The sequence below is a fragment of the Heterodontus francisci genome, chromosome 2, assembly GCF_036365525.1.
Source record: "Heterodontus francisci isolate sHetFra1 chromosome 2, sHetFra1.hap1, whole genome shotgun sequence".
Classification (NCBI taxonomy): domain Eukaryota; kingdom Metazoa; phylum Chordata; class Chondrichthyes; order Heterodontiformes; family Heterodontidae; genus Heterodontus; species Heterodontus francisci.
In genome coordinates this window covers 160,401,980-160,415,050 of record NC_090372.1, presented here as the reverse complement: position 1 = coordinate 160,415,050, position 13,071 = coordinate 160,401,980, and the positions used below count along the sequence as shown (strand labels likewise).

Below are 13,071 nucleotides of genomic sequence, written 5' to 3'. Positions count from 1 at the left end.
GACCATCTCCAACAAGAGAGAATCTAACTATCTCCCCTTGACATTCAACGGCATTACAATTGCTGAAGCCCCCACTATCAACATCCTGGGGGTTACCATTGACCAGAAACAACTGGAGTAGCCATATAAATACCATGGCTACAAGAGCAGGTCAGAGGCTAGGAATCCTGCGGTGGGTAACTCACCTCCTGACTCCCCAAAGCCTGTCCACCATCTACAAGGCACAAGTCAGGAGTGTGATGGAATACTCTCCACTTGCCTGGATGGGTGCAGCTCCAACAACAGTCAAGAAGCTCGACACCATCCAGGACAAAGCATCACGCTTGATTGGCACCCCATTCACAAACATTCACTCCCCCCACCACCGACGCACAGTGGCAGCAGTGTGTACCATCTACAAGATGCACTGCAGCAATGCACCGAGGCTCCTTTGACAACACCTTCCAAACTCGCGACCTCTTCCACCTGGAAGGACAAGGGCAGCAAATGCATGGGAACACCACCACCTGCAAGTTCCCCTCCAAGCTACACACCATCCTGACATGGAACGGAATCGCCGTTCCTTCACTGTTGCTGGGTGAAAATCCTGGAACTCCCTTTCTAACAGCACTGTGGGTGTACCTACCTCACATGGACTGCAGCAGTTCAAGAAGGCAGCTCACCACCACCTTCTCAAGGGCAGTTAGGGATGGGCAATAAATGCTGGCCTGGCCAGCGACGCCCACATCCCATGAATGAATAAAAATAAACTTCTCTTCCAGGAATGTCCACCTTGAAGTTCTTCGGTTCTGTCCAATGGGATTTCCGTTTGACTTTTATCTTGTTTACCTTCATTGCTTTCTATTTCTTTTCTCGTGTTTGATAAGGAATTTTCAACTTGGGTGGTAACCTGGCAGAGCGGATCTCCGACCCTTTGTAAGACCCACCCAATTTTCATTCCTTAATTTCACTCGAATAAACATTGGGCGGGTTCTACAAAGTGCAGGGGGTCCTCTACCAAGTTATCACCCAAGCAGCAAAGTTGAAAATTACTCCAGAATATTTGGTGGTGGTGGGGGGAGGAAGAGGGATAGTTGCAGGGTGGTGGACAGTGGAAGTTGAAAATGAAGAATGGAAATTATTCATAATTACTTCACATTTCACAGTTTTGAATTGCCATTTATTGACTAAATGCCTAAAGCCAGGCAGTTAATTTCAAGAGAACTTTTTTTTCTTTCTTATCTGTAGATATTCCTACTACTATGTAGGATTAGGGGCGGCTGTTATGATTGCTTCCTATATCCAGATTACCTTCTGGTCACTGTCTGCAGCAAGGCAGACACAGAGGATAAGAAAGGCCTTTTTTCATGCAGTATTACGTCAAGAAATAGGATGGTTTGATGTCGCTGAAGTTGGAGAGCTCAACACCCGTCTAACGGAGTAAGTGATCAGAAATACAGACTTTAATACACAAACATATAACTAACTGACTATATATATATATATATATATATATATATATGTGCTGTCATTTGGCTTTCTTATTTGCCATCTGTGCTCAATTAGATTTACATATTTTACAATGGCAACCTAAATTATGGAGACAGTGTGCTATGAATTTATAAATGGATTTAATTTCTTTTGGATGTTGAAGTGAATCATTATTCTAACTAGTCAATTTTTTGGACCCACTAATGTGAGCTAGTGCTGATTCATGGAATACTTCTCTACTTTGAACAGTAAGTGAAACCATCAGGTTCTGCCAGCTTGGGCATGGTACAGTTTCAAAGTAAAACTTTCCTATTTTTGCTCCAACAATATTTTTTGGCTCCAAATGCAGAAAAGTACACTCTCCCCTGATCTCTCAGTTAGATTTCTGACTTAGACTGAACTATGGTTAATTTGTGCCATTCACACATTCTAGGAAATGGGTTGAGATAAAATTTTACAAAGGAGGTTTGCAGCTAGTATACAAAGGGATTTTCATCCCTTCTATCTGGGTGGAATGCAAAACCAGGTTCTAGCTATGAATGAAGATTGTGTTAACTCATTTAACCATGTAGTTCAGTTCTGTTACTGTAACATTTTTTCTTATTTTTATTCCTTCTTCCATCCTCCTGCCTACCAAGTTAAATATTTTTATTCTACACTACTGTTCCCTTTTTTTCTGGAGAACCGAATACTTCAGTCAGGTCTATTTCCACACATCCTATCATGCTATCTCTTAGTTAAGAACGTCGGGGGGCCTGAACAAAAAAAGGCCAATTTGCCCATCAAGCTCACTTCTTCTACAGATCATGTACAATTGTCTTTGGTATGGACTCTACTCAAACTAATTAATCAGTTGGGGGAAATATATGGACAAATGCTCCCGCATCCCCAATTGTAATATTTATTCATCAGCACATTTTTACTATTTAGTCCTATTCCATGGGCCCACAAATAGCTAAAGAAGTTGCACGGTTTTAGCTGATTAAAATCAAGCAATACTCCTATACACATTTGGGGGTCCTTAAGTTCTGGCTCTGTCAAGCTGTTGGCTCTTAGAAATTGGGATATGTCCCTACAGGGAAAAAGAGTGCATTCATATTGGACAAACAGTAACCCTACAAATTTAGATGAACACTTGAAATGCCATAGTATACAAGGCTATGGGCCAAGTGCTGGAAAATGGGATTAGAATAGATAGGTGCTTGATGGCTGGCACAGACACAATGGGCCAAAGGGCCTGTTTCTATGCTGTATAACTCTATGACTCTTGATTTTTCAGTAACCTAAATTGGAGACTCTTAAACATGATGGTGAGTTTCACTTATGTCAGACACCCGGCTGACAAAAAAATAGCAAATACCCCCTCCCTGAGTCCCTATAACACAGGAACATTGTGTCTCAGAGGCTATTTTATCAACTCCACGTCTATATTTAACTGGAAACTTAATCCCTTTCATCGTAAATATTTATCCAACATGTTAAAGACATTAAATAACATTGTATGTTCTGACCTCAAGTCTCAATTGAGGTTTGTTCAGCTTAAATGTTCTTCTAGTTCTGCGTTCACTGTTTAGGTTGAATAGAAGATATACAAAAACAAAGGAGAGGAAAACACCAGCTGATCATCACACCTCTCCCATACTGTCAGGTTGCAACTTGTGCACACCTTAACCCCAAATGGCCTTCACCTCCCACACACTAACCATGCAATCTCCTGGGACAGTCAAAAAAAATCTTCAACTAAATTAGCAAAATGTTCTGGAATGTTTCTCTCTGATCCCTGAAGGTGATCAAACAGCTCTGGAGCCTAAGGTGACTGGGAGGCACATACCCTAATACCCAGCTAACTTCTAAATGTAGTTGTGCCACACTTAGGAACTCATCCAGCTCCCTTTTGAACATCTGCAGTGTATCTACACTCACTGCACAAACAAGCAACTTGTTCCACAAGTCTTAACTCTCTAAAAAGAAGTGCCTCCTGATATCTAATCTATTTCTATGCTTACATAACATTGTTATTGGCAGAAATATTGAATAATTACTTTGCCTCAGTATTTACCACAGAGACATTTGAAAAAGAGATCAAAATATCGACACATTTCAGAGAGAAAGGAGAAAGATAATAGACACACTAGTTAAACTTAGAGATGATAAAATCCCTGGTCCATCTAGATTACATCTGCGAATACTGAAAGAAGCTAGGAAAGTACCATAGGACTGGAGGACAGCGAATGTTATTCCTATATTTAAGAAGAGAGATCGAAAAAGTCCAAGGAACTATGGACAAGTTAGCTTAATGTTGGTGGTAGAAAAGGTAATAGAATCGTTACTCAAGGATGTGATAGAAAAAATCTAGAAACTGAAAATCTAATAAAAGATAGTCAACATGGATTTCAAAAGGGGAGGTCCTGTTTGATCAACCTTACTGAATTCTTTAAAGAAGTAACAAAGAATGGTCAAGGGTAATACAGCAGATGTAACATATTTGCATTTTCAAAAGTACTTCGATCGGGTACCATATTGTAGGCTCATGACTAAGGCCAGGGGACACGTGGCAGAATGGGTAGCTAGCTGGCTGCAATACAGAAAACAAAGAATATGGGTTAAAGATAGTTACTCAGACTGGCGGAAGGTGGGAAGTGGCATTCCACAGGAATTGGTGCTGGGATCACTGCTGTTCAAGAAAACATTATTAAACTTGCAAGGTGGGTGTATAAATGACAAATTTAATATAGACAAGGGAGAAGTGCTGCATTTTTGTAGAAGGAATAAGGAATCAGTGTACTTATTGGGAGAGAAAAGAGTCTAAATCGATTAAAGGAGCAAGTAGAACTGAGAAACAGGGAAGTTAAACTTGTATAGAACCTTAGTGAGACCACACTTAGAGTACTACAGTTCTGGTCTCCATATTACAAAAATGAGAGAGAGGTGTAGGGGGAGGTGCAAAAAAGATTTACTAGTATGATACCAGAACTGAGAAGTTATAATTATCAGGAAAGACTGAATCAATTGAGGTTCCTTTCTCTAGAAAAGAGAAGACTGAGGGGCAGGGGGGTGGGGAATGGGAAATGTGGAAATTTGGATTGCCATGCATTGGGTCAACTGCCCAACGTGCTCCTGCCTCCAGGAGATCTTTCTGGAGGCGGGTTCCCTGTGGTAGAGGCAGATGCCTCACTGTAGACTGCTATTTTACAAGATTGTGATCTTGAGTTACATTGTTTTTCAGTGATATCGCGAAAATAAGTGATGGAATTGGTGATAAAATAGGCATGGCCGTGCAGTCACTGGCCTCCTTTGTAGGTGGGTTTGTGGTTGGCTTTGTGAATGGATGGAAGCTAGCATTGGTGATTCTGGCTGTGAGTCCGGTTCTGGGTATTTCTGCAGGAATCTGGTCCAAGGTTAGTATGTTTGGCTATGTGTTTTAACATACCTAAAATGTTTTGAATGACACCTTAATTTTCATTATTTGTTAAAAACAAATGGATATTGCCCCCTAATTTCTATCCTTACTTTTCTCCCATGGCTTTTCCCAGCTTCTGCAGCATGGACAGGGAGCATTGGAGGGAGTGAGGTGGAGGGATTCTGAATGTCAAAGGTTCTGCATGCCAGACATCATTGGAATCTGGTGTATCTGCAATTGTGGGTTGACTTTGAAAGGGTGCTGCCCTGTGTTGGAAATTCTTAATTGGGCACCTTAGACGTGACCCTTGAGGTGCCAATGCCCACCATTTGCAGGCAAATTAGAGTTCCTTTGCAATCATGGAATGTTTCCTGGCATTGGTGGTGAATGTTCCATGGTGCAATCCTAACCTACATGCTGGAATCACTGGCCTGTGGATTTTCAGTGTCTAGATCCAGAGGTGACTCTGCCAGCACAATATTATCTGGACAAAGGAGCAATACCTCTATAAATGACTGGAACAGATTTTGATGGCTTTCCTTATAATGGCATCATTGATAAGGATGTTGACTAGTATGAATGAGAGTGGACAACCTTGCCTCACTCCATGGGCTGAATTTTGTTCTGCTCCCGACTTTGGGCGTGGTGGAAGATCAGAGCGGTAGCGGCCCGCCACGGAGCCAGACCCCAGGAGTACCAGACCTGATCTTCCCGCCAGCGGCGAGGCTCCATGGTGCCCCCTGCCGCTCGGTGACGGGACCCGACTTTAAATATTTAAATAAACTTTATGAATACATTTGAATACATTTCCCCGTGATCTTGCCGTCGGATCCAGATCTTCCATGTGACGGGTGGCACTCGCGCCTTCACTTTCCCATCCAGGAAAAGCTGGCGCCATGAGGTGGGGAAGGGGGGAACTCAGAATTTTTAGTGTGGTGGGGGGGGGGGGTCAACTCTTCAATTTTTAGTGTGGGGGGGAAGGTGTGAACTCTGCACTTTGTGCAGTGGCAGGGGAGAAAGGATCGACTCTGCAATGTCAGTGTATTGGGGCGGGGATGCGGCAAACATTTATTTTCAGTGTAGTGGGGGTGGGTACGGGGTTCAACTCTGCAGCCTCTGAGCAGGGCTGGCAGTCATTTTAAAAATGGTGCCAGCACCTGTGCAGAGACAGCTGACATCGTTCATGGCATCGCCGAGGCCGCCCCACCACGTGAATGGGGGGTGGCCAGGGGCGGGGGGGGGAGCTTCCCTTCATATTTAAATAAGCTGCGCACTCAAGATTGCGGTGGCTTGTTTATGTGGCGAGAACACAAAATTCAGCCCCTCTTTTGCAGTGAGTCTCTTGTCTAATTTAACAGCTTTTAACATGGTGTGCACATCCCAGATAAAATCTAAGGTTTTGCCTTGTATCCCCATAGTTTCCAACTTCTTCATGAAGAATGTATGAGGTGCTAGAGTCTCTCACAATGAGCTCCTAAATGTAATCTATTCAGCAAATGGACTGGCTAATGAGGCTAGCTGCTTCCCAAAGAAAGCAGGGGAAAGATACATAAAACTAATAGATCTCTTCACTTGCTGTAAGAATATCTTTTCCTCCTAATGAATGTGTTGCCCCCTTTTGTTGGTGAGCAAGAAAAAGAGAGGAAGCAACACTAAATCTTAGTTCAATCCTAGAATTATTATGACTAGCACTGTTTTAGAATAAAGAAAGGAAACTTTTTTTTATTCTTTCATGGGATGTGGGCATCACTGAGAAAGCCAGCATTTATTGCCCATCCCTAATAATAATGTCTTATTATAACATCTTTCACAACTTTAGGACATCCTACAGCATTTTACAGCCAGTGAAATATGCTTGAGTGTAGTTGTAAACTTTTCAATACAGTAAATTTTTCACTTGGATAGGGAACAGAAAAGGGACTGAAGCATGATGCACAGCTAACATCCAGTATTGTGATATAAAATCTGCTTGACTGTTTATGACCGTCGGTATAGTTCTTCTAAGAGGCTTTTTCTGATCATTATTGTCCTCTACCTTTAATCAAATCCATAGGTGATAAAGGCACAAATGTGGATTTCAGTGGCAGTGAGCTGAGAGATATGTGGGAATGGAAATGGACAACAGAATCTGATAGGCATTGCCAGATGCAGGAAACCTGAGAGAGACTAAACAGGAGGTGGGGGGGGAGAAGTTAGGGGACGTTACTGAAGACATGGTCAAACAGCACGTTTGAGCAGGCTTTTGTGGGTGAAGTGATAGGTAGCAAGACAAAGAAGTTTGAGATTTCCTGAGTATAGGGTATGGTGGCTGAAAATAAATCAAGAATAATTTGAAATATTTACTGACTTTTAAAATTTAATGGAGTATTTAGTCTTTGAAGTTACCCATTGCAATCGTGTGACTTTCTTAACAGATTTCCAACCAGTTCTAATCTTGGTTTCCTTTTATTCAGAGGAGTGTGGACATGAGGTTAATGATCTCATATTCTGTGCATCCTGTTAGACTTTCACCTGTATTTCATGTACAAAGCTAGACAAATAAACATAGAAATGTGTTGCATAAATTCCATCCTGATAACCTTAAATGCATTGACTGGTTATCCAATATAGTTAAAAATATCTTTGTCTTGGGCTTGGCTGGACTTTGAAATTGGTTGCGAAGAACAACACTTCCGTCAATACAGCCATCTCACGCTATGTGGAAGGGTCAAATCCCTGTGGAATTTTTGATCCCAACAATAACCTTATAATGTAAAAGTAATTCTAAAATATGTTCAAGAATTGGATAAATAAAACAAAGCACAGAATGTTCCTAAATTCATGGTATTTTCTCCATTAGCTAAAATATTCTAATAAAAAGTGATTTTGATCCAGAAACTACAGTTCTCAATGGATTGATAATAGATGTCCTTCCCCACACTTGTACGTAATGTTGTCTAAAAGGAACAAATGCAGTATACTGGCCATTCCATAATATTTGTAAGAGTTTCTGATGAAATGGCATATTGCTTTCAAAGGCAATTAATTCATGTCTAGAATCTGGCTGGTAACACTTGGTTGAATAGTTCCATAAAGGTGTTAGAAACATGAGTTTGCTGAAGTACTCAATGTTTTTAAATGAACAAGTGTAATTCGTGTTACAGTGCTCTTTATTCAGTCATTAAAAGGAATGTTCTGGTTTCTTTTCTACTTTCACATTCACACTAAAAACAATTATGCTGGTAAGTTTAGGTAAGCAGGTGTAAGGAGGCAGTGGCATAGTGGTAATATCACTGGACTAGTAACCCAGAGACCCAGGGTATTGCTCTGGGGGTTCAAATCCGCCACGACAGATGGTGAAATTTGAATTCAACTAATAAATCTGGAATTTAAAAACTAGTCTAATGGTGACCAAAAAACTATTGTCGATTGTTGTAAAAACCCATCTGGTTCACTAATGTCCTTTAGGGCACCCTTATCTGGTTTAGCCTACATGTGACTCCAGACCCACAGCAATGTGGTTGACTCTTAAATGCCCTTTGAAATGGCCGCTCAATTCAAGGGCAATTAGGGATGGGCAATAAATGCTGGTCTAGCCAGTGATGCCCACATCCCATGAATGAATTAAAGAAAAGCCCAAACTTCCTTGGTCTGTATAACTCTGTGCCATACCATAAGTTGTACAGTTGCCTATTGATATCCACTAAGCCATCAAAGGGGGAGATATGTGATGTTTACAGGATCATTTTCAGGGAATAGGCATTCATGTTTTTTTCCCACAACCATATTGTTAGTTTAAAATTTCCTGTAAGGTTTTTTGTGCATCAACTCTGAGGATCAATTAGTGATGGAATGGATTCCTGACGAGGGCAGTTCTTGATGAGAAATGAATGTTCAGTGTTTGTGGTTTGTTTGAAAAATTCAATTCCCCTTTCCCAAAGTCAACTGTGTATATATTTTTATAGTTCTGCACATTTTAGTGGCTTCTTTAACGCATGAAGTTTGAAGATTCTGAGGTCAGCCATTCTTTGAGATGCAGGGCAAGGTGTGCAGCGACTGAATGTTTGCCAGTGTGGAGGTTCAGTAGGACAAGATCCAGCTCGGAGAGAAAGTTCCCTTTGCTCCCTCCTCCTCCCCCTCCCCGTGGTTAAAAAGCTTTCAAACTTGTGCATGAGATTAACAGCTGCTGTTGGGATGAGCTTCAGTTGATCAAATTCCATTTTCTTATCTTATATTTCAATGACTGCTGTAATATTTGTAACACATCAATAAATGTGAATTATGACTTTTTTTATTGAATGATTCAGGTATTGACTTCATTCACAAAACGAGAGCAAACTGCCTATGCAAAAGCTGGAGCAGTGGCAGAGGAAACATTGTCAAGTTTCAGAACTGTAGTAGCTTTTGGGGGACAAAAGAAAGAAGTTGAGAGGTTAGAATTTTTATTTACTTCCCTAAGAATTGATGATAGGGGTCCCTGATGGCTTTTGCAATGGGATTTATTGGTATTGTAAAGCACCTGTTTATGTCATACCTAAATGCAGCACTTTTATTATACAAGCATACCATGACCCCACCCTAAACCTTGAAGGATAGAACATGCCTTCCATTATTTTGCCACCTTTATTTAACCCTTTGCTGTTTTTTTTCGTGTTATCCCTTGGTTACATGTAAATGAGAACAACTGGTAACCAGCATTACAAAATCTGAATGGAAAGTTTGACTTGTTGTACAGAATCCCACTGCACTCTGCGTTTGTTTCCACCTGTTAGGTGCAGTGTTTTCCTGTATCTAAGTAGAAAATGTATAGGTTGGAATTGGCAGTCCTAACTTTATGCATGACTTTAGAAGCTATTTGGGTGGCAGCAACAAAATGGGCCCAGAACAACATAAATGTACATACACCACCCAGCTGAGTGCATTCCATGCTGTTTCAGTGAAACAGCACTTAGGTGAAAATGAGTATTTGTTGGCAATCATCATAAGGCCATATTCTAAAAGTAGGCAAAGCTTGCTACTCTTTGAGGTGAATTTAAAGCCCCAAAACAGGGGTCAGCTGAGATGCTAAAAACTTTAAAAATCTCAAATCCGATCCAACTCACCTCCAACCTGCCCACTCCTGGTTTTAAAGGGGGTAGGACAAGGGGTGGGAAACCAACTTACTGCCAGGATTTGGGGGGTTGGCAAGTTAAATATTTTAATGAGGGTGGAGCATCTGATTTAACTCCCATACAAAGGCCCATTGGGTCAGGGGATCAGACCACTCCCCCGCCTCCCATGATCAGGGATCAGACCCCACCTTCCCTACAAGCCCCTAGTTGCAACTGTAGGCTTCTTAATTGCTCCTGCGCCTGCCCCAGTGTCCTCCCCGCCTGACTGGAAGCCAATCCTGTCATTCAGATTAACTTAAGGTGGAGAACCTAACCCCGACTTCCGGGTTTCCTGTCTGAAACACCTCCTCCATGTCGCTGTTTTCTGTCTTTGTCTCATTTAGATCAGAATGAAGGTAGGTGGTTAGAAAAGTTCTCTGTTCATCGTATTGTAAAGATGAACTGAAGTAGTCCAGTGGTTAGATTATTTTTCCAGTACATAATTATAGTCACCTTTTTATATAGGTATCAGAAAAATTTAATTGAAGCCAAGAAGGTTGGAATCAAAAAGGCCATTAGCAGCAACATAGCTGTGGGTTTCACCTTCTTCATGCTTTATGGATCATATGCTCTGGCATTCTGGTATGGAAGTACCCTCATATTGGATGAGAGCTATACAATTGGAAAAGTGCTAACAGTAAGTGACATTTCAAGTTATGTTGAAGTGCTAAAAATCTATGGTTCTTAAAATTGTGTTTTTCTTTTTTTCTTATTCTGTTTCTGATTTTTTAGTTTCCCTGCCCCATTTCAACCTCGGGTAGGAATTGGTCTGGGCCAGTCAAAATCAGTGCTGCATGAGCAATGCCTGCCCAAACCAAGAGGCCCAAGGACTAACTTCTATTGATCCTCAAGGCAGCTACTGATGTTGGTTGTGCCTACAAAGGCAGCTCACTTGATGGAAAGAAACAATTTGGTGCTGCCTGCCTTGCTGGTTCTCTTCTCGGCCCCAGGTGGAGAGGTTGTAGTGGGCTACCAGTTTGGGGTGGGTGATCATGATGCCTGTGGATTTGGAGATCACCCCTGCTCTTCCTGACTCCACGGGAAGGGTTCTTTTTGTTAGCAGCCGCAGGGGCTGTTGGAAAAATTCTGAGCAGGACAGACCCAAAGCCTGCCTCGCTCATTGATAGCTTATTTTGTAAAGAGGCTCTTCAACAGACATAAAGAGTATTATTGACATATTCAACTGTTTTTGGTGCCCATCTGGGATTGCTACAACATGTGCCCCATGAATTTAGCAGGCCGTCCCGCAGCTAAATTGGTATGCTTTGCATCTGATTTATGTTCGCAAGACGAGTGCAACCCATATCAATTTGTACCACTCTTTTCTGGTTGAGAGGGTGAACAGGAAACCTGCCTCTGTACCTGTCAGGCTAACTGGCCACAAGGATGTGAATGAAAATGGTCCAGATTGACTTGACCTATGATTTACTTTTCTTCCCCTGTGTGGTAGTGCCTTATCTCCACTTGTGAATTTCTCCTGATATCCTGGCTGAGATTGGAGCTCCACCCATATGTAGACAATTATGAGTGCATATATCAATATGGGCTACATTTTGCGAGAGCGGGCCATCTCATTTAACACTTGCCACAAAATGTAACATTTTAAAAATGTCCAACAGTAATTTATAATTTTTTGTCTTCTAGGCAAGAGAGATTGATTGCCAGTCATTAATGATTCTTATGTCATTAAAAGTGTAGTTACGCTGTTAATTACTGACTTAACTTTCTGTGGCTTGTTTAATGGTCAATTAATGTGCAAATGCAGCAATATCATGAAGTCACGGGAGATACCATTTTCAAGAAGCTAACAGTGGAGCAAATCACCCAGCAAGTTGTGGCAATTTGCAGTTCTCTGGGTATCTTTTTGCTACAAATTGCTGGCTGATTTGTGCAATAATGACACGTGCCATTCAGAAGATTTTTTTCAGCAAAAATTGACCCTATTTGTTTCAGGTATGATCATCACTTTTAATAAATTTTGAATTTTACTATTTACTAATTATAAATTCTTAGGTGGTAAATTCTTAGGTTTAACACTCACTGCACATAGTTTCACACACACTATGGGCTGGATTTTCTTCCCCCATCGCCAGGAGCGGCGGCAGGTGAACAAAATGGCATCCTGCACGTGCGGGCTGCAAGCCGCCATGCCGCCACGATCTTCCTCAGGGCGGCCCATGGTAATGAGCCGGCTGGGCTGCTGCCCCCTCCCCCCAATCACATGGAGGGAGTGGGCTCTCAGACGCTGGTAATGCCGTCAGCTGCCTGTGCTCATTTACTTTTTTTAAATGAATGCCCCCCCCCCCCCCCAAGTGTACCCATGAAAAAAATCTTTCACACTTTTGTTCCCCCAATAACAATTAAGTTCAGTATTTGCCCACTCTTTCACTCCCCCTGCCCCAAAAATACTTACCTTCAACACTTGACCTTCCTCTCCCCCAAACTGAACAAAGTGCAGAGGTCACCCCTTCCCACCATCCCTTACATTAGTAATGTAAATTTGACCCCATTTCCCCCCTTCCCCCCCCCCCCACTGCACTAAAAATCATAAGTTCCCCCCTTCCCCACCACGATGGTGGGAAAGTGAAGGCGCGTGAGTGACGGCCGCTGCTCAGAAGATCATGGCCCGAGGATAAGATTGGAGTGTATTGTATTTAAATTTATGCATTGTGTTAATTTAACTATTCAAAGTGGGGGGAGCCACCCCAGAGCCTCACCACCATTGGGAAGATTGGGCCCAGCACTCCCAGTGTCACACCCCGTGGCGGGCTGCTGCCGGAATGATCTTCCAGCAACCCCCTCCCCCGCCACAGAGCCTGACATCGAAAGCTTCATAAAACCCCGGCCTAGGAATTGAAATTGGAAATTCAGGAAAGGAGATAAGTACACCTGATCTGCAGCCACAAAATTCTCATCCATTAAAATTAATGAACAGAAAATTGCCGAGGCAGTGAATTGGAGACCCTGAACCGCCATACCAGAGTTCCTAATATGGGGACCTAGCACAGAAAGCTACATGCCAGAAGCGTTAAGTCATAAAATTTGCCTCTAAGACTTTTAAGCTTTTTTTTC

The 13,071-nt window shown here is 42.0% G+C and overlaps 1 protein-coding gene across 2 annotated transcripts in view; it reads left to right on the top strand.

The window, feature by feature from the left end:
* The window catches only part of abcb4 (ATP-binding cassette, sub-family B (MDR/TAP), member 4), a 164,885-nt gene that overhangs the window by 53,333 nt on the left and 98,481 nt on the right, over positions 1–13,071 (top strand). For both annotated transcript variants that reach the window (XM_068012986.1, XM_068012982.1), the window contains exons 6-9: positions 1,228–1,419; positions 4,697–4,868; positions 9,157–9,281; positions 10,465–10,636. In XM_068012986.1, the coding sequence (XP_067869087.1) occupies positions 1,228–1,419; positions 4,697–4,868; positions 9,157–9,281; positions 10,465–10,636 (661 nt within the window). The remainder of the gene's footprint in view (positions 1–1,227; positions 1,420–4,696; positions 4,869–9,156; positions 9,282–10,464; positions 10,637–13,071) is intronic.